At 39.4% G+C, this 25,042-nt stretch overlaps 1 protein-coding gene across 2 annotated transcripts in view; it reads left to right on the top strand.

Annotated features, from left to right (window-relative positions):
• Positions 1-21,189, top strand: part of LOC306784258 (glutamate receptor 2-like) — a gene marked incomplete at its 5' end in the record, with an annotated part of 44,044 nt that extends 22,855 nt beyond the window's left edge. Inside the window, 4 exons of one of the 2 annotated variants that reach the window (XM_079278146.1) lie at positions 9,731-9,845; positions 12,426-12,560; positions 14,433-14,608; positions 20,915-21,015. In XM_079278146.1, the coding sequence (XP_079134272.1) occupies positions 9,731-9,845; positions 12,426-12,560; positions 14,433-14,603 (421 nt within the window). In that variant the 3' untranslated portion in view covers positions 14,604-14,608; positions 20,915-21,015. Of the gene's footprint in view, positions 1-9,730; positions 9,846-12,425; positions 12,561-14,432; positions 14,609-20,914 lie in introns of both variants that reach the window. The other variant, XM_079278147.1, reaches the window with a different exon arrangement.
• Positions 21,190-25,042: the final 3,853 nt, after the last annotated feature.

Genomic DNA, 25,042 nt, shown 5'->3' with positions numbered 1-25,042 from the left:
ATGTATTTTAATGAGTGTAAAGTTGGTATTATGTAGTCTCTTTTTGTGAAAAGGGATATCATGATACAATGACCAATGTTCAAATTTCATTATCCATTTCTATTAAGACTGATCTCATTTTCTTTCTGGTGAGGAGAATTTGGCTGCAGGTTTTTTTTAACAATTATGATGAACTGACTCTTTAAGACCTGGATCACCAGATTCTATGAGTTTTTAACATTATGTTTCTGTGTGTGTGTGTGTGTGTGTGTGTGTGTGTGTGTGTGTGTGTGTGTGTGTGTGTGTGTTTGTCTGTGTGTATGTCTACATTCATTTTCCATGAGAAAATGTTCTATGTCTCCTTCCAAAAGAACAATTGGACCATGTTTTATTTCTACATCATAGGTCCATATTTTATACAGATAAAATAGATTTATGTAATTTATCCAGCCCCTCAGATGTCTTGTTTTATTGTAGTTTGAAACCCAGACATTCTGTCTTTGGTTTCTGCTTTTTCTCAGCATTCAAAGTAGCAGGTTTTTAAGTGGTTCGGTAGCAGGAAAAAGGGTGGTTTTATTTCAAATTGGAAAGTGATTGCACAGCACTCATATGTAAAAGTAGCTTCTTAGAAAGGTTCCTAGAAAAGTTGTTAGGTACAAATTAAAAGGAAAAAGAAGATGGTGTTCAATTGCTTAGAATTTTTGATTCCATTTATAACATTTATAATTTATTTATTGCATTGAACTGTAATGCTTTATCTTTATCTTTATCACAGCGCCTCAAGGGAGAGGTGTTTGAATAGGCTTGAAAGCATCAGTGGCTGTCCCTAAGGGCCCTTACATTTGCTGCCCAATAATAATGAAGGAAAGCCAAGCTCTGACTTTAGCTCGTCGCCTGAGCTATAGCCATTCTGTGGCTATGTCTGTAGCTATTGTTGTGATTGGGATGGGTTGACTGCTAAGATAATAACTTTGGCCAAGACAGGGATAGACAGCATACAGTCTGACACTTTTTGAATGGGGCACTTCTATCAGAGATAACAGATGTGTTGCCAGTACACCAAAGGAGTACAGGAATAGCTTCAGCCAACACAACTATGTCAATTCACACCAGTAAGTAGGATAGCTAGTGTACACAATAGCCTGTCACAATCAGCTTCAGCTGCAGACAACCATGTTAATTAGCCTCTACTATTTATCATAACCTTAGCTGCATTCAACAACAAGCAAAACATAAAATAACACTAGCCTTATACCTTTTTATTAACTGTGTAAATTGTAGGTTTTAAATTGTATTTGAATAACTATAAAACCTCTAAATGTTACAAACCCTTCAGATGTTTTCACAGTTGAAAACACAGTTTCCTGTCCAAACCATATATAGTGACGTCTTTTTTTTGGTTCTTTAGTCCAGAATATTGGATTTAATATCAATATTGAACTATGGACTTAAAGTTACATCCTCATCAGATGAACAGTGAAGGAAATATACCCCCTTTTTATACACAAAATGTATTGGACAAATTAACATACAAGTAATTAAATGTACGTTATTTTACAGCTTTAAAATGTATGCAGTTAATACCAGCCTGAATTCTGCATGAATTTTACTAAGAAAAATATTCCCTCTTTGTTTAGCTGTTACGTGTTAATGATGTATTTTTAAAAAACTTGCATAACCTACACTGTTGACTCGCGTACAGAGACAGCCAAATGTAAAATGTGTCACGGTCTTGCTGCTTACAGACTACATCAAACTTCATTTTTTATATCTTAATGTAAATGATGATCCAGATACGTGTGTGTGTGTGTGTGTGTGTTTGTGTGTGTGTGTGTGTGTGTGTGTTGAGCTGCATGCTAGTCATTGAGTTTGTTTCTCACTTTTGTGTCTTTTCAGCACACTACAGGTCGCTATATGGTTACGTCTGCCCTGCATTCTCTCTCTTCTCTGTCTCTTTGTGTTGCTGTCTTTGTCAGTCGGCTCTGAAAGTTAATTTTCCTCTGCAGAATGTTTTCAGTGACAATTACAGTTACTTGTATTTGGTGAATTTGCTGTTAAAGCTGCATTAAGCGATTTCTAAACCCCAAAGGGCAGGACTAACTCATAGTAATAAGTCGTATACAGTATACTCCAGTATTTTCACTTATCAAGTTTATAGCTGATCTGTTAGCTTGAACTTCCCAAAGGAGTTCTCTTTATTAATGCACTGAGGCAGTAGTTAGCTGTTGGGCCCCTACTGACCACGGTTCCTATCCTTCCCAGTGCAATGTGTATTGTATTTCTCTGCTGGAATACAGATTTTCAAGACAGTACATCAAAATCAGGTTATAAAGCAGCACCCACCTGAAGATCCTTATTAAGTCAAGTGATGTTCAGTGCTTCAGTATTGCACAATGCTTTTTACATTATGCTGCCTTCACTGTGCACAGGCTGCTCATTGGGTGTCAAACTAAAGTCCAGGAGATCTGTGACACTGGCATCACTCGATGCCACACAGACATCTCCTAACTCTCCAAAGACAAGACGAGGATGCCCTCTGAGATGGGTCTTAATAAGATCTTCACATTTCCTTGCTGTTTCACCTTGACTTCCAGCTTTTGTACGATCCCATCTTTGCCGGGATGAGTTTTGTCAATGACACCCACAGACAATTTGTATCTTCTTGCCTGGTTGTCCTTCATCAGAGCAATGTCTCCTTGTTCAGATTAGGTATTTTGATTATTGGACTCTGGAACTCTCTATTCCATAGAATGTGTCCTCCAAAGTTCGAACTCTCTTCCATTGACTCTTGGAACAGGTCTCCTTTGGTGCAGTCTACTGGAGTGGGTGTGGGAGAGATGGTCTTCTGAATTAGGAGCATTGAAGGTGTTAAGATGAAGGGTAACCCAAGATCGTATGAAACAGGAACCATGGGTCTTCAGCCATCAGAGCTTATAATTATGACCTTGTGCGTTAGAGGAGAATGCCCAATCTCTAGAGGCATCTAGGATGCGCCGTGCAGTTCCTCTCATGCGTTCCCAAGCTCCACCAAGGGCGATGAAAGCTCAAGAAAGTAGCTCACGATGCTTGCCTGACCTTGGAGTATATAGACTTGCTCGCCCCTACAAAGTTGGTTATCAGTCAGAGCGCAACTGTTTGGCAAGCCCACTTATTGAGAATCATTTTTAGATTGCATTAATGAAGCTGGATGAGCTCATTGTTTCAATTACTTCAATATGGATAGCTCTAGTAGACATGCATATGCCCACCTCTTGCTATTGCCATGATTTCCTCTTGTGCGGCGTGCGACTACCTCTCATGTACCAAACCTAAAGCACTTTGAGATTGGTTCACTCTCTTAGCATCCTAGCTTTAGTGGCAAGGACTAACTTTTGAATGGACCTCCACATCTGACTTGGGTAGAACAAGGTTGAAGGAAGAGGCTCTCGTTAGGGTTGAGAAGCCAGTTTAGCCTTACCAAACACAACGCCTACCTCACTGGGACCAATTTTTGCTCTGAGTTTCAGGTAATCAACTGCAACTATTGCCTTGACTGAAGCATCCGAGATCACATACATTTCTAAGTTCTAGGTCTTTGAGCTTGAGGAGGATGAATAGGAGCGTGGAACATGCTACTCTTTCAGTTATTCTTGAAGTGTCTCATATCACTACCAAAGTCCTTTTCCTTGACTCTTGAATTCTTCTTCAGTCTGACCATAACTACTGCTGGGGATGGCCTGTTTACGAAGACATGGACTCTCATGCTGCAGTCAACAACTTTGTTGGTACCACAGAAAGTACAAGAAATAAATGGAAACAGTGGAACATTTGTCGTGTGTCAGCCACGTTGGCCACTCTTTCTCAACACCATCATATTGTGCACTAGATTAGAATAAACACCAATCTTTCCTGGTTTCTGGGGGTGGCATACTCCAAATATGGGAAGATACCAACATCCTTTGTCCTTTTCGAGTGGTGGTGCTCTCCCTGCATGGTTGCGGCCCAATACATTTTACATGAACTCCACACTAAGTGTGTTTTCATTTCTGGTTTCTTTTCTAGATTGTGCCTCCAATCTACTGAAGGTGTACTCTGTTATTTGGAAGTGATCTTAGAGGTTTGCAGAACGCTAGAGGGGCAAGCCCAATTGCTGCTCTCCTTGAAGAACTCTCCCTCCATAATCTGCAGGAAGAGCATTTCCTCCATAGTCGGTGCAAGCTGGTTGTCGTTCTCATGTTGACGGAAGATTGTCTGACCCAGACTGCCTTCATCGGCAGTTCTCTTTGACTTTGATATGGCTCACGCATAGGCTTAGATGACTTGGGCGTCCTTTTTCCAAAATGCAGGTCTTCAAGGCACTGTCTGTCGCAGGCCTGTGGGCATTGCCAAGACACATTGAATATGATGTCCTAGCCCAGATCCTGTTCCTGTGCATATGGAGCATTGTGGGATCCATTGTACTGTCTGCTCATTTTGTGGACTTCTAGAATATCTTTCTAGCAGCAGAAGGATGTCCGCATCAGGATCAAGTGGTGGTTATTCCTCTGCAATGGGCCATTGGTGAACATAACAGTAAGATACAGAGAGTTTCAATTGGGTGCTGTGATATTGGGGGGTGGTGGCTCAATTACAATCACTGAGATTCAACCAGATAGACTTGTGAACTGAAGCTATGAGTTTGGGGAGGTTGGAAGACAGTTGTGTGCTGATCAGCAGCCCATAAAACCCTTTCACATTACTTGACTCAATTTTAATATCGCTTAATGGAGCTTTAAGTCTAACCCTTTGATAGATCTACTGTATGATATACTGTTGTTGTACTAAAGCATGGTAGAACCAGAGACATTTATTTTTTTTCATTTCCATGACTTTCAGTCAGCAAATACTGGACAAATCATTCACTTAATTTCTGCCAAAATGATCTTCCCATGTCTCTGCTCCTAGCATGATCGTACTTTTGTCATTTAATGTATTTTTCCCCTTGTTGCCACTATCACAGTCAAAGTGGATGATTAATGATGTGATTTTAATGGTGGGTTCAGTTCAGAAAAAACACACACTCACAATCCTTTGGAATGTGAAAATCATCAAATTCAAATCGTACAACATCAAATCTGATGTGAACTGAGCACATGCCAAGTCATTAGTCACATGACATATACATAGAGTATTTTAGATGTCTTGAAAACAGTCGCCTGCATTAATCACTACATAATACATGAGGTTTGCTATTGACACATTGGCTTGATTCACTAGGGTCCAAAATACCACTCCTCATTAGCATAAATTTCACCGCCTTTTCGTCTTGCCATTACATCGTTACTTTAACTTAATAAGCTCTTCCTGCTGGATTGTCTCTTCTTCTTTTCAAGAGTTAATGAATAAACGTAGGCTCTTTAAAAGATAAAAAAAAAAAAAAACACTGGGCTGGTTGCACAAAGACATATTAGACTCATCTACAGATTTAGATCAGTCGTATATATGTTCTGAGCGAGACAGTTTTACAAAAATGAAGACTGGTGAATTATTGAAATAATTGCGAATAATTATTCAAGCATTGTTAGAAATGATGCTGCGTTATGAGGAATGATAACATCAAGTAACTCATAGTTGTTTTTCAAACTTATTTGGGTGTTTCACTATGGGACATATAGACCACTCTTGGACTTCATAAGCTCTTGAAGCCTCAAAGCATGCCGGCCAGGGTACCCTTCAAAATGCAGTTCTGTTCTGTTCTGACACTCCCCTTGAATTGAGCCAACAAAGTGGCCATACTTCTGGTGGAAGAAGCCCTCAAACTCTGAGGGGCCTGTGAGGCCTTCACACCAGATATATGGCTTTCCAATGCAATGGGCCAGTCTCTGTTGATATAATGACTTGCCTGTGTGGCCCAGGACTTAAACAGCTCATCAGCTTTCCTGAATCTTGCTGTCCTGCTCACATGCACATACACAGGTCATGATGTGTTAAGTCTCTGTTCTTTCACTGAGGTGAATGGTGGTGGGTGAAACGTTGATAGATCCATTTAGTGGAACCTATAGGCTGAATCAAATTTAGGGACAAAATCTGACTTGGGCTGCAGGCACATCTTACACACTCTTGCTAGAGCGAGAAGGATCACGCTGAGAGGAAGGCAGGCATAGAGCAGGGCGTTTGGCCACTGGGTGAGCATCTACACACAGAGAAAAACAATGGATACTAGGGGGTTTCCTATAAGGTGTAGATATCTATGATTGCCTGGCCTTATCTCTGCCAGATTTGTTCCACAGCATGAGGGTGGAAGGTCTAATACCGCAAAGGGGTTGGCCCATGACAGCAGATTTGGCCCCCCATGTTCAATATCATGCTACTCTAGATAATTATCTACTGGGCTTCTTGTGTAGGAGCAAGTGCCACCCTGGTAGTCTGATGTGTAGAAAATGTTTCAGTGCTAAAAACACTGCCTCAGGGATCAAATGTCATTCACTGCTCTGCCCATCATGGTTGCCCCGCACTCTGACAGGCATGCATCCATTGTCATTGTTACCCTGGAAAACAGTACTATGGCCACAGCTAATGCAAGTCAATGTTTTTTTTTTTTTTTGCCTGAACCCAAGGTGATCACAAGGGCACAGTTGTGATAGTGTTACCAAATGTTGAAAATCTCTTATTATAAGAAGACTGAGAGATACTACAGATATCACTGAAGCCATAAGGCACATAGGGTGTAGGCAGTCTGAACTTTCCCCAGCTGAAAAAGGGAGACAGATCCCTGGGATGGTTTATCACAATAACAATCCCTGACTGCCTGCTGACGTGCAATTGTGAGTATATAAGATAGTCATCTTTGTAGGAGAATATTCTGATGCTGTTATTTCTCAAAATGAACAGTTGGAGGGCCATTCTAGCTGTCAAAGCAGCAAAGGCATGTTTACTTAAGGCCATGGGGTCTGTGTTGTCCTGCCTGTATTCTGGCACCCTTTGCCACACTGCTGCAGCAAAGCCGGTCTTGGGTACCCTTAGGGGTGCAAGGGATGTGTTTTGGGGGTAAGCAGAGGTCAATGGCTACTCCATCCTGCTTCCAGCCTCCAAGGCTGGGCTGAAAAGGCCTTGGTCGGGTTGTTGGCCACATCAATTGCTGCCTTCTGTTCATCACACAATTTCTGTGATCTTCAGCTTTGACTAGCCCTTGATAGGAAGCATACTCTTGAAAGAATTGGACCAGTAATGGCTTATTTCCTTCACACTCTTTCAGCACAATCTGGAAACTGTGGAAAATGTTCTGGGAACAGGTTACCTATTAATAAGCAGAATCCAAGATAGCCTTGTGAAGATGAGGGAGCTAAGTATTGTTTGTCAAGGGTAGAGTGCAAGAAAGACTTTGGGAGGACGGGGTTTGACTGGTATGTCGGACAGATATGGTGTCAAAGGAGCTTCCAAGGCAATTCCCATAGTGAAAACACAGAATGAAGTTTGAAAAATAACTACTTTTTAAGAGCTCGTTACTTTACGACAATTTCAAAGGTATTACATCTTGAGTGACACTGGCTAAGTTACACAAGCCAGGATACTCCCAAAAAAACCCACAACCAATTTGTAATGTTACTGGCTATACCAACTATTCTAAATACATTTGATATGAAGTTGACCATGACATGCATAATATTAGGTATGCAGAGTTAATATCTGAAAAATAGTTAATTAAGTAAATCCATGAAACGTAATGGTGACTGTGTTGATTACCATATTGGTGACTGTTATTTCATATATCGGTATATAAATTAATCCTGATTTATATCATAACCGAAAATAATCATTCTTTAGTTTGACTTAGCATGAAAGGGAAACTTGGCGCTAATGCTAGAAAATTGATTTGCTCCTAATTCATCTGCCTCACCGAATTATACATGACTCAGCCCCTTTGCTATGCTAAAATGACAGTTCCATTTGCTCCTGGTCTAATCATGCAATCATGTACATCAATTTGGGTGACTTTTACACAGATGTGAAAGTACCCATGAAAACTAATGGCCTAATACTTGGCGGTAGCCAGAATCACCATCAGTGAATGTTACCAAACTCAAAGTAATGGTGTTCATGTAGATTTGGTCTGAATAATGACAGTAAAGCTGGCTTAGGGGAGGATGATTACTGGTTTGAGCAATGCATAAAATATTTTAACTGGGATGGGATGGGTTAGTTGTTTTTATATCTATATATGGTTGGGATCTGATGGCATTTTATGGAACTGAATACAATATTAAACAAGCTTATTGAATCTGAATTATTTCAAATCCCTTATCGAATCTATTTTAGAAAGGGTCAGCTTTATACATTTGTAAATATATCTAAAATTCTGACCCTATTTAATTTCCAGGCAAAGTAAAAGTTGAGATGTGTTCCTAAACATATTATAAATGTTAGAACATAATTGCTAAAAACATGAAAGGACCATGAGGTCTATTGTTCTGAATTGTAGAGTTAGACCAAACTGTTTTTTTGCAATTAGGATATTTTGGGCGGCTTGAACACGATATAACATCTAGAGCTCCAAATTGAAAATATGTATCGACCAGAAGTTCTGATTCAGAAATATTAACCTGCCCATCTATAATTGCTTGTATGATAAGAAAAAAGTTGAGCTGAGCGCTCCAATATCTAAAATTGACATGATCGTGACGCTAGATCTTTTTTCTAGAGACGTGCCAATCTGTTGAGTGAGGTTTCAGAATTTACCTCTTTTAAATTACAAATTACCATTTCACCCCTTACCTTAGCCTTACACAATTTTTACGTTAACCACAAACTTGACCTCAACCCAAACTAAACCCAACTCCCATCAATAATTTCTGATACGCAAAACTATAACTTCACCTTAACTTAAAGGCCAACTATGGTTTATTACAGCTGTGGATTTATTTTTGTTGTTTGGGAATCAGTTCACAGTAAAACTCTAGATCATTTTGGGACATGGTGACATCACTAAAAGGGAACCGTCAGATGATCACATTGTAAACACATCACCTGGTTAGTCAAACTTACCTGGAAGAGAGAATGAAGGCAATTGATAAAATTATTACGCAAATTGTCTGTTTTTAAACATCCATCACAGTTTACAGACAAACCTCTGGTACAACTTATTGCCAATACTTTAGGTCTTTCATTTCAGTGATGCCACCGGTTTCAAGATTACAAGATCTCAATTATTTTAGCAAGTTCAATGTAACCATAACCGATCTAGACATTGCTACAGAAAACACAATTTAAAGGGAAAACAGGGTTTCACACAAAAATAGCTTGCAGAAAGCACATTAACCAGACAAAAGCCAATTTTATTTTGGCCTTTCAGCAAGTAAATACATTTTGACCTGCAAAAACAACAGTCAGTGCCAGCTGACAATGGGAACCTGATTCATGGATGTTTTGTAACAAAGACCGAGGAGAGAGAAAAGATTTTATAAGAGATTTGTAAATTATCAATCAACAACTGGCTATCAGAACCCAACCCTATCTTTATGGTTATATAACGGAATATAATGTGATTCTAACGCAGACCTATTCAACGTTCCTATTTCCATGCTTACTTGGCAAGTAAGCCAGCTTAGCTGCTAAGACATGTTAAAGCTAATCATTTCTAATACTGATCAGTTTGCTGCTAAGACACGAGAAGCATTTCAGCTGTGTATCATCTGTTTATGCTCAGGATTAAGAGTTCATGCTGCTAACATGCATACCAGCAGGAGGACTGACATTGACAACAACTGAACTGCTAACAGCCACTGTGTTCATGTAGAAATGCTGTGAACCTGGCGGTGTTAAAGTTGAACGAGCAGGGGCTGCTGGACAAACTGAAAAACAAGTGGTGGTATGACAAGGGCGAATGCGGCAGCGGAGGAGGGGAGAGCAAGGTTAATACACACACACACACATGTACACACTAAAACACACAAACATGAAGGTAACGCTGGGTTATCAGGTGTAAAAAAAAGACCTAAAGGAGCAGCACAGTTATAACGCCACATGTGAAGGTACCAACGTGCTGTAGCTGTAGCCTTTCACATAAATCCAAGAACAAATCAATACTCATTGTTATTACATGTACTAGATTTAGCAGTTGCGTATAAGCACCACCAGCAGGTAGCGTTGTTCTCTGTGCTGCTTCTTTTACAGATGTGTTGCACCCTGTTTGGTTGAGGTCAGGGTTAGGGCAGGCTTCAGGGGCAAGGTCAGGGTCAGGTGACCTCATACCAGATGGCAGCAACAGTGCAGGAGAAGGGCTGTTGATAAAGAGTTTGTGCAAACTCCGTTTATCTATGGCTCTGGCCTGGAGGAATACTACTGCTGAGAAAGCAGAAAGGCTTTTCTTTGCAGCACCTCTCATTCTCTGTCTCTGAGGCCAAACAGAGGGGCCTTGACAGTAAAAGACTTGATTCTTAACAGTTTTGTTACAGACGTAAAGGTCTACACAGTCCACTGGGGGCTAGAATAATCTCCCAAACCAAGCTTCAATGTCTTTAGTGTCATTCATGACGAATGAAGTCCCTGCAAATAACAAACATTAGTGGGCCCTGTCTTGGTCACTAGACCAGAGTGTGAGAATTGCTGCGCCACTAATAACATAAGATAACATTGATAATGATGTTATTTATGTTATTTCCATTAAAGAGTGCCAATAAACCTTGTCGTATTGAAACTGAATGAGCAAGGGACCCTAGACAAGATGAAAAACAAGTGGTGGTACGATAAAGGAGAGTGTGGCTTCAAGGACTCCACCAATAAGGTTAGTTTTATATGTCAAACACATTGTCTGTTCACACATGCACATATAGCTTGGTTCTATAGCTACACTTCAAGATCACAGTAGTTTAACATGTTCATAGGTGTTAACCTGAAGGAAACACAACTTGCACAGAATGGTTAAGTACAGATTAGTTCCAGCTGTATGTAATGCTGAGGTTAAAGCATGGAGGTTTAACTGTCAAACTGTAAGTATAATGTTGATAAGAAGAATAACAAATAGTGTCCTGAAAACAGAGTGGAACGTCTTAAGATAAACTCACTGTGCATTAGCAGTTAGGCTCACTGAAGTGTTTGTTTTGTCTGTTTTAACACTGATGTTTAAGTCTGACCGTCTGTCTGAAACCTGATTCTGACACAGTTTCACAGTTAATGTCTTGCAAAGTAAGAGTTGTAAATGGAGATTTCACAATAATCACACATTATACACATAGAAAAGGTAATGCGTTGTTATTTGGGGTAATGAAGGGGATAACCATGTCTGTAGGTTAAGGACTTTTTGAAGGGTAGGCATGTTGCGTGAAGGCAATTTTATTTTGTTGTTTGTTTCCCCCATTTCTGTGGGTTTAGGCGTGGGTGTATCTGCTCTGCAAAAGGCTACACCCAGACCCTTCAGAGGGGCCTATCTTCTTTTACATAGAATATATTACTCTCAACTTTGAACAGCTGGCAGACCTTACAGGAGGCGGCATGTACCTTATAGGATGGAGCCCTGTTTCCCTTGACTCCTGGAAACTCAAGCTCAAGGCAATCTTTAAGCATTATATGATACATAGATGGCACTTGGTGACTTGGCAGACAGAACTGCGATGGTATGGATAAAACGTTTGGTACGTGAAAAAGAAAGCCCTTAGGTCCACTTACCTGATTTCAGGTCTTTCAGTTGCATCTCTTAGCCAAATCACTGTAAAATGTATCTTTGTCCATAGTGTGAACATTGTATTTGGCTACTTGTCTTGCCGAGCTTTAGAGCTGGTGAAGATCCTATCCATAATGGTAGGCACTCAGCGTAAACACCTGTCTGTGAGCTAAGAGGTACAAGTGTAGCTGTGATAGGAGGACGTAAACATTGCTCCGACCATACAGTTACAGGCCTACTAGCAAAGAGTATCCAATTACCTGCTTTTTCATTTGAAGCTTTTAGTTTAAACCTGTATTGACGGATTACCTGCGAGAAGCTGCAATGGACATCTTTGATGATGACACAGACTGCAGGCAAGGCTTCCCTTCATCATCCCAGGTCACATAGGAAGGATAACGTACAGTGTTAAGCACTGCTTTTCGCCTTCAGGAAGAATGAAATAGAACACAACAGTTTCCAAGTTTTCTCTCGTTTATGATGAAATTGTACTCATCAAAGTAAGTGCTGACTTCTGTGAACACAGTGATGTCAGTGAAAAACAAATTCACATATGCATAAATACACTACATACAAAGGTACACACATATTTACACGTAGACAAACTGATAAAAGGTACGAATGGTTTAAGTGTGTGCAGGTCAGGTTTACCCTAGTTGTCTGTGACTGTGCTGTCTTAATCTTAAATAATCTGTATTTATGAGGAGTTACATATGTGCAGATGACACGTTAATGGTAGTGTGTCAGGCTGTTAACATGAAAACACCCCACTAACACTTTTCTCTGGCTGGCTGCCTTCTTTTTTTTGCCTTTGTGTGTGTGTGTGTATTAGGAGAAGACCAGCGCCCTGTCTCTCAGTAATGTAGCAGGGGTCTTCTACATCCTGGTCGGAGGTCTAGGTCTGGCCATGATGGTAGCGCTGGTAGAGTTTTGCTACAAGAGTCGCGCAGAGGCCAAAAAGATGAAGGTATACCTTATATTTTCAAATACCCATTTAAATTAACTTTCCATCTTAGAAACAGTTTTAAATCTGCTACATGTAGGATTCTCACTAAAAATACTGAGTCTGAATTTGTGTGATGAGTAATGAAACAAATACAAATGATCGAATGCCTTCCAGTCAGAAAACCAGAAAAGCAAAATCCTGTGTGGTGAAATTATGTGTGTGAAATTGATATGACATAGAAGTGCACTCAATGTAATGTAAGAAATAGTATGCCAGTGTCTTTATGATATTATCCATGTATTAGGTTACAATCAGTTGCCGGTTTATTAGGTACATCTTCATGGTCATTTTTGTTGTTTGTGATGCTGTTGAATTTTATTGCATTATACTTTATACCGTCCATCCTATTTAGATCAAGGGGGTCGTACAAAATAATTGAAACACCCCTCAGTACAACACAATTCTGTACAGCACAAACTCCAGCCTCATGACCATTAAGTTTAATCAACACTAAAAGAAAAACTGAACCGTAGAACCTTCATGAAGGTAGGATTTATTCTAGGGCTGCTGGAGTAGAATGCATTAGTTGTAGCTCGGTTGACCTAATAAACTAGCAAATGAATGTGCAAAGGACATCTGAAGTGCACAACTAGGAGTCTTACCTCAAATTCATACCAGACGCAAGATCTCGTCAGTGCGTAAACGCTACAGAAGCATCAGTCTACACTTGATTTCAACCTTATTTGTGAAGTTACTGTCTTAAGTATATACCCAGACAGATGTTTTCATCTTCTCGCTGTGTGTCTGCTCCAAAGCATTTACAAACTACTTTCTCCGGCCATCCACTGACTTCTGGTCAACCACTAATGTTAATTATTAATTAAGGTTCCTTGCTGTTTCACTGACCTGGTGTTCCCTACAGGAGCCGGTTTTTAGGTTCTACCAGAAATCTTAAGGTTTTGAATGGTTTGTGGTAAACACTGTCAGATTTATAGTGATTTAGTGTTTTCATATTTGCCAATATGAGTTATGTTTCTGGCCACCTGATGAATGTAAATCCTAAGTGAAATATATTTATCTTTGGCTGCTAAATACTCCACTATGTTCACCAGCTAGTCTCTAAATAGTCTCTAACTCTTCCTGTCTGCTGTTTGGTGTTGAGCTGGTAGTGTACAGTGGATGCTTTTAATGCTTTTCCACAAAAAATACTATTTCTATTTTTATTAATATTATATTATATTTGCAAAAGGACTAACGGGCTAAATGCTCAATGGTGCAAATGGGACATTCTGTGGGAAAGGTTTTAAAGCCCGCAATTATTTTTCAGAATAACAAATTTCCTCCTCAGATATTTGTTAATAGCTTGTGGACCTTTAATTTCAAGCTCAAAACACATTTGGGCTCACTGGGTCTGTCCCAGTGATGATAGTGATATTCGTCATCTTATTCATGATTATTCTGGCTGTTTTTTTCAGGTTGATATTTTAAGCACAATCTGCAGAATTCAGAACAGACATATCACCTTTATATCATTGTATTTCCTTTGTATTTTATTTACTGAAATTGGGGCAATTGAATGAAGTCGTCAGTTATAATGCATTTCTGTCATAATGTAATTGTCATATTCTTATTCTTTCATTATTTGCAACATGTGTAGACAGGTCTTAAAAGGCCATTCTCTGTCTCTGTCTCTCTCTCTCTCGCTCTCTCTCTCTCTCTCTCACTGTCTATTGTAATACAAATCCATATTTCTTTTGCAGTTATCTATTTTTGGTGCCATCAGTAGTCAAACTATTGTTGTAACATGAATTATTCATAACAGCCACACGGCTAAAGAGTCATCATTGTTACAACCAGTATAGTAATAACAATGACTTTATTTGTGTTATGAAGGTGGCAGCCAACACCTTGTCGTCCCCCCAGCACACAGGAAACTACACACACACTTTGTCCTCTCCTCAACATGCCCCCAACTTCAACATGCTGTCCCCCAGCCACCAGCCAAACTACGCCACCTATAAAGAGGGCTACAACGTTTACGGCATTGAGAGTGTCAAGATCTAACACGGGTAGGAGAGCGATGATTGATGGCTAAAACTTTCCTAACCTCACAGTCATAGACAATGTTCAGACAATTAACTTGTAATTGGCTTTCATTCATACCATCGAACAACAGCTGCATCATGGTGGTGCATAGCAGCTTCAATGGCAAACTGCATTATTGGGCCTCAATGATCCATAATGCCATTTGTGGGAAAACTTAAAGTTGTTGATTCCCCTTAACTGTTTTTGATTGCTTTTAAGCCACAAGCAATGAAACTCTGAGTTGCTCAAATGCTCTTCTCTTTTCTGGTAGGCTGTTAAGGAGTGATTGTTGTTTAGTTTTAGTGGCAGTGATTTCACATTGAATCGGAAAAAAAAATTGCAAAATCAAAGAAGATAATTAGGGAATGAAAACATTTAAATTTTCTATTAAAAAGAGGTACTGAGGCCTTAATCCACTGGTCACCAGACAGCTATTTTTGTTAAACCATAATTATTTGAGATCATGGAAACTGGTTTGGTACAGCTTGAATAATTAGACCCATCATTCAAACAGAAAATGTGTCTATCACTGCAATGACCATTCATTTTATGGGACGCTCAGGCTCCAAATGAATAAATGACAGACAAGCAGATCTTCCACTGTCCAAAGACAAAAATGTGATTCCAACTTTTAGTTCAGCAAGACTCCAAGCTGCTGATTTGTTTCCAATTGATTAGTGGTGGTTTTAGATGTAATACTTAATCAATAGTACAACCTGTTCTGAAAAGAAAAACCACAATGCTTTTGATCTGTATGATTTCATTATTGTCCATGAACCTGGAATCTTTTTGCTTATTTGCATTATCACTACAATGAGACAAAAGTTGCCGCTGAGGCTGACTGGCATTGCAGAGTGGTATGATTTACTGCATATTCCGAATGCAGCAGTTGTTCTTGGTAAACAAAGGTAACATGAAGACCATAATAAAGTCTCGATTAACACTGCATACAAGGTATCTTGTCAAAACTGTATATGGCTGTGAAACTCCTTTCCTTTGTTCACTCATTACCCAACAGCTTGCTCACCTCCTCTATCCCTTTTTCTCACCTCCCCTGACCTCTCCTCTCCCCTTAACCACACCTCCTACCCTCTCTGCATTCCTTTACCGCTCTCCTTCCTTTTCCTTTCCTCTCCTCTATTCCGCTCTCTTTCTTGTCCTCTTACCCACTTCCACTTTTCCCTTTTTACTTTTTGCCTTTCCTGATCCTCCTTTCTTACTTTCTAGCCAATCATCCTCTTTAATGGACTGACTCATTGGCCAATCATTGCCATCCGTCTTAATATCAGCTTTTCATTAGGCGGGCCCATGATTTCATTTTGAAGATGGGATGGTTTATACTAGTAGCATCATCAAACGCTGGACTTCTTGGTAAAACAAATGTAAGTGTAATACCACCGCAGTACAGTGATAAATACCACTGTTCCCTTTGAGTTGATTTACTCGTTACAACACATGGGATATCACACCCCTGCATGGCCTGATTGAAGACACCGTTTATGAAGCATAAGAAATTAGCTACTTATGCTCTGATTGGTTACTTCAGTGTTACAGAACACCCCCGACAAAAATACTAAAGTAAAGCAGGCAAAGAAAAAGTTTCCAATCGGCCTACCATGAGTGTGATTCTTCTAAGAACAAAAATGACTTCCTGGGGATTATTGCCTCTTGGAAAGTATTGACTGAGCCTCAGTTGTGCATTTTGTCGCCAGCTTCAGTACTCAATCCGGGAATGGTGGGTCACATTTGTGGAGAAAGTACTCGGAAAAAAACGACTGTTGCATGGCACTACCTCTTCTTCTCGGAGTCAGGAGACCCAGATTGTCCTGAGTGAGACGGCGTAAAGCATTTGTCCGACTTTCCTGCACTTAGCTAGGTTGACCATATGGAATATGTGTAAGATTTAGCAGAGTTGAAGGTCGAGCCCTCTGAAAGCACTCGCCAGCAGCACCTTGAGCTCGCTTGTGGCCATGATGACCATGACATTCTGGACATGGCTTGGATATACATGGTCTGTCAGAAGATGAACAAGAGCCTTTGCCTTGAGACCAGAACACTGCTTCTGCATTGTTTAGGCTGGATGACGCAACCTCTTTCTCCCTGTACTGTCAGGTAGCTGAGAAACTGGCTTTGGAGTTGACCTCTCCTTTGCCAACCATCTAAGTTCTCAGCTTTTTTTCTCCCCCTGAGCCATCAATTTCGATTTTCGTAATGCAACTATAGAAAATTTCCCAGGAGCTCTTGCCCCATGCAAACTTATCAAGCGATGTGTCTGGTGAACAGTGTGGTGGAATTGATCTGATACAATTGCTATCACAATATAAAAGTTCTGTAATCAGATTACTTTTCATTACTTTTGGATTACCTCAATACCAAATATACAAATAAAGACAAGAGAAAAGAAAAATGCTGAAATGTCCCCATTGATTTGTCTGCTAAAGAGGGAAAAACATCACAGTGCAGCACATGTTCTGCCTTCCAGCTGTGAAAATTCTGCCATCATCCAAATCATTTGGCACATTAGTGTTCATCAGTTCCTATATTAATTCAATTAAATTATCAAATCTCTAGGTCTGTGCCATGTCGTTTTCTACATTCAAGCTTATTTCATATATTTTATGATGTCCTCACCCTAAAATTATATAATTTTGTGTTATTGATATTGTGTTATATGAATGGAATTCATGGTGCTGTTGCTGCTCGACCGCCCTTTTAACACAGGTGCGCATCACCTTTGTGTTTTTTGACCGCAGTGAAAATGTAGTTTTTGAAAAGCTAAACACATACAAATATACATACTTAGTAATTTCCACACCACCTGCCTCTACCTGACGTCTACCTGACGTCTACCTGACGGCTTACAAGTTTCACCAAATGTATCGGTAATCTGATTATGTATTTTTTTCTGTATCTGCAATGGAATACATTTACCTTTTTTTTGTATAATCCATGTAATCAGTTACGCCTGTTGGTGAAGCTTGGGGCGCCGATGCTCCGAAAGTCCATTGACCGTCCTGATCAACAAAATTAGGATAAACACGGATGACATCCCCAAACCCAGTCTCCCAATTCACCTCTTTTTTGCACACAAATGCACTTTTTTTGCAAGTTAACCACACTTGTTTCCAAACGCTTGTCAAGTTAACAATGGTCTCTCAGCTCATAAACAGTGATTTATGTGCATTTATTTATTACAGAGCAGGTCAAATACATCCAAATTAATAAATAATGCCATCCTCAATTTGCTCACAAAAGGGCAGCAGCCGCTCTCACTATGGTGCTGCAGATCTGTCAGCTTGCAGTGCGTTCCCTGAGTGATCTATGGTAGATTCAGTATGCGTAGAGAGAACGGTAGCGATTTATTATCGGTGTCAGTTTTGGTTATGCCAACTGTGTTTGTGTCATCAGTACGCTGTGAAAGAAAGCAATCCAGTGGTTCTACCTTCAGAATTTAGCCGAGGTTGTTACAGCCTTAACTTTGTTGTTTTGCAGAAAGGATGGAAACCGTACCCCATTTTAGACCTGCGAGTGTCTCTATTTTGAGAGAGTACATGTTGATCCTGTTGTTGGAGGCTCAGGTGTCGGATCATTTCGGAATTGTCTGTTTACCTCCAGGGAGAATCCCCCGTTCTTTTCCAAAACACATAACGCCTTAGGTCTAAAGTAATGTTTAATGTTCCTTCATGGGTCTTGACATCAGTGCTTGAGGCTCTTTGTGGTTCATTTTATACAAGACTTCACTGCTCCTTGCTTTGTCTTAAACAAAGAGAGACTCTTACCTGTTAGCTACAAATAATTTCAAGGTTACATTGCTCCTAAATGCATCTGAAGTACCTTAGGTTACTGTATCTGTGTAGTGTACGGAGTGGATCAACCAAAAGGAAAGCAATGATGGATATCATTTCTCCTTCCTAAATGAGAGGAATGAGGTACACTACCATATCTTTAGTCTGGCCACACAAAGACAAGATATTCTTTACTATGTGTATTGTACCTTGTTTCTCTTCTTCAGGGAACAAAAGCTATAGCCATAACATTTTATTTCCTTAATTTATCTTCACTAGTTTATTAAACCATTCAGTGAAATCATTGATTTTAAAACATCATTCAAGCATAAGATGTGTTCCTAACAAGGAGATAATGTGAGAAGTTTCTTTCCTCCAAACCAGAATTCATTCTCACATAAAGTCAATGTTTCTTCCTCAATGATTTGATTTGCCTTGACACTTCTGGTCATACTGCAGCATACCCGATACTTTCCTTTTATACACATTGTCCATTCATTCGTGACATCATGCTACAGTATGTCTTGCTGCATTTAGTGGCTTCAGGAAATGTTGTAGATTTTAAAATAATTCCTTACATTTCTGTCTCTCTCTTTCTCTCTGTGTGTGTGTGTGTGTGTGTGTGTGTGTGTGTGTGTGTGTGTGTGTGTGTGTGTGTGTGTGTGTGTGCGCGCGTGTGTGCGTGTGTGTGTGTGTGTGTGTCTGTGCGCGCGCTCACAGACACACAAACACACATATGGCTTAATACCATAAACTAAGGCAACATGTATTTCTATTCATTTATTGTGAAGGATGAAAATAATCTCTGCAATAACCACATTGCATTTTATAATACAAAAACAACATTTTGAGTTATTGTGCATTTTCTGGTAAGAAATGTTTGAATCTTCGTGGATAAAATAACCAGACAGAAATGTTTTGGTTGTGTAAAAAAATTAAAATCACTGAACTGTATTACATTGATGCGAATTCTATTAAGAAGCAATATTTCTCTTAAACAATTCAGGGCTTCCACCAGAAAGTGTTCAGCCAAGTGGATTTTTTTTTTTTGGTGGGGTGGAGCTGAGCAAAACTTTTAGGAGAGACTTGTCACTAAAATGAAAATAGCTTGTCCGCCTTAAAGGACAGTCCACCTTAAGTGAGCATGGGCCGCTAACTCCCTTCACATTAATCAACAGGTGACACGCAAGATATAGGAATGTATTCACAGCCAAGTAGTCTAAACTGTACAAACAATGCAATACTACAGTCACATTATTCATGTTGCTGCTTACTTCACACTCAACACTAATGTTGCCATATATGAGTTATTCCTTAAAGGAGTTCGCTACTTGTATGACACATTTTAGCTTGAAAAAGAAAACATAGAAATACATTTTGATGCTTAGGCCTGGCGCTTTGCAAGGTTTGCACTACACTGGTGGAAATCCTGAAATACTTCTCATTGATTTGCAACATTCCCTACAATTGACCGTTGACCAATACATAATACCATTTACAGACAGCAGAAGCTGTATGATGCGAGTGTACTCAATGGGTGTTGGACCCGCATTCGTCCCTGTCTTATATTAATGGATAGATAGATATCTATCTATCTATCTGTTAATATAAGACAGCTGTCACCCGGCTTCTACTGTTAGCAGAGACTCATGTCTCAAGTCCTGTAAACTTTACTGATAAACCATAGATTGCACCAAATAATTACCAGATTTAGTTTCAGTTTCACTTCCGTTTGTCCTTTTGCATGCTTGCTGTTCCTTGAAACAATGTCCAACCATTGTCGAGAGGAGGTCTGCTGACTCATATTGAGCCATTCAACGGATCAATATGTCAGTTTTAATTGGGTATAAGTGTGATAGGAAAGGGTCTCAACAACATATTCAATGAAACCTGATGACACCACACTGTTTCAGACATGTAATGCAAGTCTGAAGCACACGGGTCATAGCAGCACTGTATCAAAATATACATGTCAATTGGAAATCTGGTGGCAACAATCCAATAATAAAATAATTAACACTTTGGCAAGTTCATGGATTGTCTGAGCAATATTTTAATAAACCAATGTCAGCAGTGTACTGCACAGACGTCTAAAGGGGCAGTGCCTTAATGAAAGCATATTTTAGGTCTATAAAGGAAACGCAGAGATGATAGCTTGTGTGATAATAACTTTCATTCTGTATGCTCACGTTTCATTCCATATCCTCAAGGGTCATCAAAATGAGTTGCATTTCTATTCTACGTTATTGTCTTGTTCCACATTACTCTTTTTTAATCACAATATTGATGATGATTAGAAGGGATTGTTCAACAGTTGAGGAAGTATGCTCCCCCATCAATCTTCTCCTCATTCTTGGAAAGAAAACAAATAAGTATATTTCCCAAAATAATGAACCATTCCTTCAAGGTTAACTTTCTATCGGAACAGATGGTCCACCAGAAGCAGATGTGTATCTAGTTTTAGTGTTGATTAAAACACGTTTAACATGTGTTTTCCTTGTACAGATGAAATTCACAGATGCAATGCGCTCCAAAGCTCGTCTATCCATCACAGGATCGACCGGTGAGAATGGTCGTGTCCCGGTGGCTTACCTCCGTCCAGGATTACCCATGAGCCTCAGCATGACTGATCTGTCCTGACCACACCCGAGCCAGTGCCTTACAGCCAATCAACACACACCCTCCCTTCCCCTCTGAAAGTGAGTGGAAATGCTTGTCATCTCCTTCGGTGACCAATTACCACTCACCGTGGGTGATCTGCCCTGATTTTCAATCCGGAGTTTAGCCAATCATATCTCTCTGAGGACTTCTGATCTGCTCGTTAACATCTAGCCTAAAAAGACTGGACAGATGTTGTCCTCTTACCACTTGGCTGTCAGGCTTTAGCAAAGACCTGCCCACCAACGGAGTGAATCACTTGACCATCAACGAGAAAGATGGCCTGTCATTTACAAATTCATGAAAAACAATCAAGCACAGTGGACAGTTTTCTAAAAAAAACACATTGTTTTGTAGATTTTTGCCATGGAGGCGATAGAAACTAAGGACAACAGTGATGCTGACGTTAACGCAATAACATTAATCAGGGATGTGATCAGGAATTGTGGGTCTAAAAGCAGAATCTTGTTTAAATGAGTTCAAGTGCTATGAAAAAAATCTGACGTCCTGAAAAAATGCATCCATGACAAAATAGTAATTGTGATAGCAAATAATGATAATGGTGTTATTAATCTTAATTGTTTTCCTTATTTCTGCCTGAATATCCCTAATTAGTAGAGACCCAAGAGATGCATGGACTGACACGCACACACATACACACACAAACCCACCGGTACGAATACATACACTATACACAGGGATGGGAAAACATTAATCAAGATGTATGTTGGTAAATATTTTTCCACAATTGAAGCCCCTTTGTGTAGGATCTGAGCATTTCTGACTTTGGTAACACCGAGTGGTAGCATCAAAGAGCACCAAACAAATGCAAACTAGGGAAGCTGAGAATAACTGGTTTGAGAGCAACATGTAGACTGCACCAGTTTTCAAACTGATTGACTCATTATTCTACATAAAACGTAAGCCATCACAATAGTTAGAAAGAGTCTATGAACACACAAATCATGGATGGATTAAGTGATCAAACAAAAACCAAAAAGCATTAACTTCACAAGTAGTCATCCACAAACATACTACTACATTTGATAAATTTGCATTTGGTTATTGGTGTTGCTACGCCTTTTAGCAGTAACCTATTCATACATTTTGTAGTGTCTTTAACAGCTTTTAATCACCAGTTCACATGTTGCTCCTGTTTATGGGTAATAGCTTAACATTTAAAATAATTGTCTTGGCTGTGTGAAGCACACAACTCTTCTTCTAAAATGGTATTATAGCCATTAAAGGTCATTCAAAGTTACTTTTTAACTACTTTTTAATGTCCATTGTTAACAACAGCATTACATTTATTGCATTTGTTTCGTAACATATTTTATAGAAAGCACTCCGTCATCAGACTGGAGATTGACAGGGACGTAGCAATATCTAAATTGGGTCGAATATAAGAGAAACACACTCAGAGCTCAAGTTGAATAAATGCTTGCGTTTAATTACGCTGCATTTGTCTGAGGTTGAGTTCAGCTACCGGTACCCAACATGTGTATCTGGTTTCAGGTCAGTTTCAAACCGTTTTGTTATGTAAAGCTTCTGGCCAGGTGCAGGTTTTTTTCAAAAATATAATTTACTACGAAAATCTCTCTCTGACTGCACTGTGCAAGTGTGACAGCTTGTATTGATTAAAATTGAAAATGTATCCGTGACATATTCATTTGGGCTTCACAACTGTATTTCATCATCTGGCACTTGCACGCTGAAAATAGACGTTTCAAGTTTTCTCTTTTACTAAATCTAAATTTCAAATATCATCTTGCAATAGAATTAGCTGACTTTATTCAAACCAATACCCCCATTACTGTTGATCGCCGCTTTCTCTGGGATGCTATTAAAGGATCTGTGAACAAATCTATATTATTCTCATCGCATTTAAATAAAACCCAAGAAATCCAGACCTTTGAGTCCCAGTTAGCTTCAGTAATACGTCAACCGTATGTGGAAATCCCTTGTTCTTTTTAAATAACAAGAGGATCATAAAGAAGATACATGAACACAATCAGAATTTCTTAGTGAGAGATCAACACACAATTTCTACCCTAATAGTGCACAACCAAGTCATTTTTTAATCTCTCTAGATTAAGAAAACATCACTATGACATCATCAGGGTCAGTTTCTCTCTCTCTATATATATATATGTATATATATGTTTGTATGAATATAATACTTAAAATACTTGTGAGACATCTTGCCCATCCCTGTCTATAGGTCAGTACACCCATACAGACATAAACACTTACATATACAGTACATCAGTACACACTGACATACAGTATCCCACATGAGCCACACATTTTGCACGTGCACATGCACATAGTATTGTCATGTGAGTTCTGCAGCCAACTGGATGAAGTGCCAAACAGAATGAGAACCAATCAGAGCTCTCCATGCTCAGCCAATGGCAGCTGCTGCTACTGAAACCTGAGCCAATAGGAGCTCTCACTGCTGTGAGGTGGACGAGAAACTGTGAACAAAGACCTTCCTTTTAATAAATATACTGCACTGATGATGGCAACGGAGACGAGGAGGACGAAGAGAACGTTTGCATGTCACTTTGAGTTTTTTCTTTCAAATTAACTTGTCAGCCTGAAGCTTTGTGCCTGGCTGCATTTTAGTGTTTAATAATGATAGTAATAAGAATAATATGAACAATATTAATTGCAGTAATAATGTGGTTCTTGTTATGTATAGTGTATGTTTTTAAGAACTCAAATCTGCTACTTTCTTTCACCACGGAGCTGTTATTTGTGCTGTTAGTTAGAAGCAAGCCGGTTAGCTTAAAAGCTTCTCCCACAACATGATCAATGCCCAAGACGTGACCAACGTCTGGTTTAAGTGAAGCAGAACATGTTGTGGGATCGATTTCCTTTTCTTCTCATGGACTCGTATCATTTTTGCAATGACCACATGTTGTAATTATCAGAGGTATTTTGACGGTGTTATAATCACTTGATGTCTCCCAAACATGTCAACCACTGAGAGAAATGTGGGAATCATCACCTTCACTTACAACTTTGCTTCTGGGATAATTTCATTTTCTATTAAACTCGTCAATTTTGACCAGCATCTTGTTGCTTTTCAACAGAGCAAATTAAGTGTTGGATTAATGGATACCCACATTTGTTTTTTACAAATATGAACACATAGTTTCTGTGTGATTTGACCTTTTTCAGTATATATTAAACATGCTTGGGTGGTGAATCTGACAGGGGAGACTGTTCATTTTATCTTTCCTTGCAGCTTGCATGTCCTAAAATTCACGAGCAGTTTTTGTGCCTAAACTGAACCAAACCTTTTACCAGTCTCGCACCACATGCACAAGTGCAAATAGTTTGCGAAAGGCAGTGCATAGAAGGGCAGCATAGGAGTACCAAGCAGTTAACCTGGAAGCTACTCCATCCTACATCAGAATGTTAACAATTGCAAGACACATTTTCTCATATGGTATCCCCTCGCTGATCATTCAGATGTTATACCTATCATATATAGATACGCACTGAACTTTTCATCCATTCTTCTCTACTGTAAAATATTTGCTGACATAACTTATAAAGCCTTCAGTCGATGCCACAATCCCCATAAGATGCACTTTGTGACGGTCTGTCTTTGGGGAGACATCTCTGTGGATGAGTTAATGGACAGGTCTGTGGTGCATCTGACTCTTATGTAGGAGACTGACATTCACATCCTGATGAACACCATCAATTAAAGCTCCGCTGTGGAGTTTTTGTCAACTAATAAAGTTTCCGTTAATCTTCAGTGTCACTCACCAAAAGTATTGTGTGTATCCTTGGGGTCTAACAAATATGATGAATGTACCTCCGTCATGAAGCAGTTAAAAATCTAATTTTTGGAATATTTTAAATCCTGCATTATTTACTTGCTAGAAGTCTTCTCCTTCCCTGTTGTTGCATTTCTGCATTCTTTGGCACGTGACAGATCCTGTAGATCAGTGCAATGGT

This window comes from Melanostigma gelatinosum (genome assembly GCF_949748355.1).
Source record: "Melanostigma gelatinosum genome assembly, chromosome: 11".
In the NCBI taxonomy this organism is placed as follows: domain Eukaryota; kingdom Metazoa; phylum Chordata; class Actinopteri; order Perciformes; family Zoarcidae; genus Melanostigma; species Melanostigma gelatinosum.
Note: the sequence above shows the minus strand (reverse complement) of the source record. Positions and strands in the feature narration are given on the sequence as shown.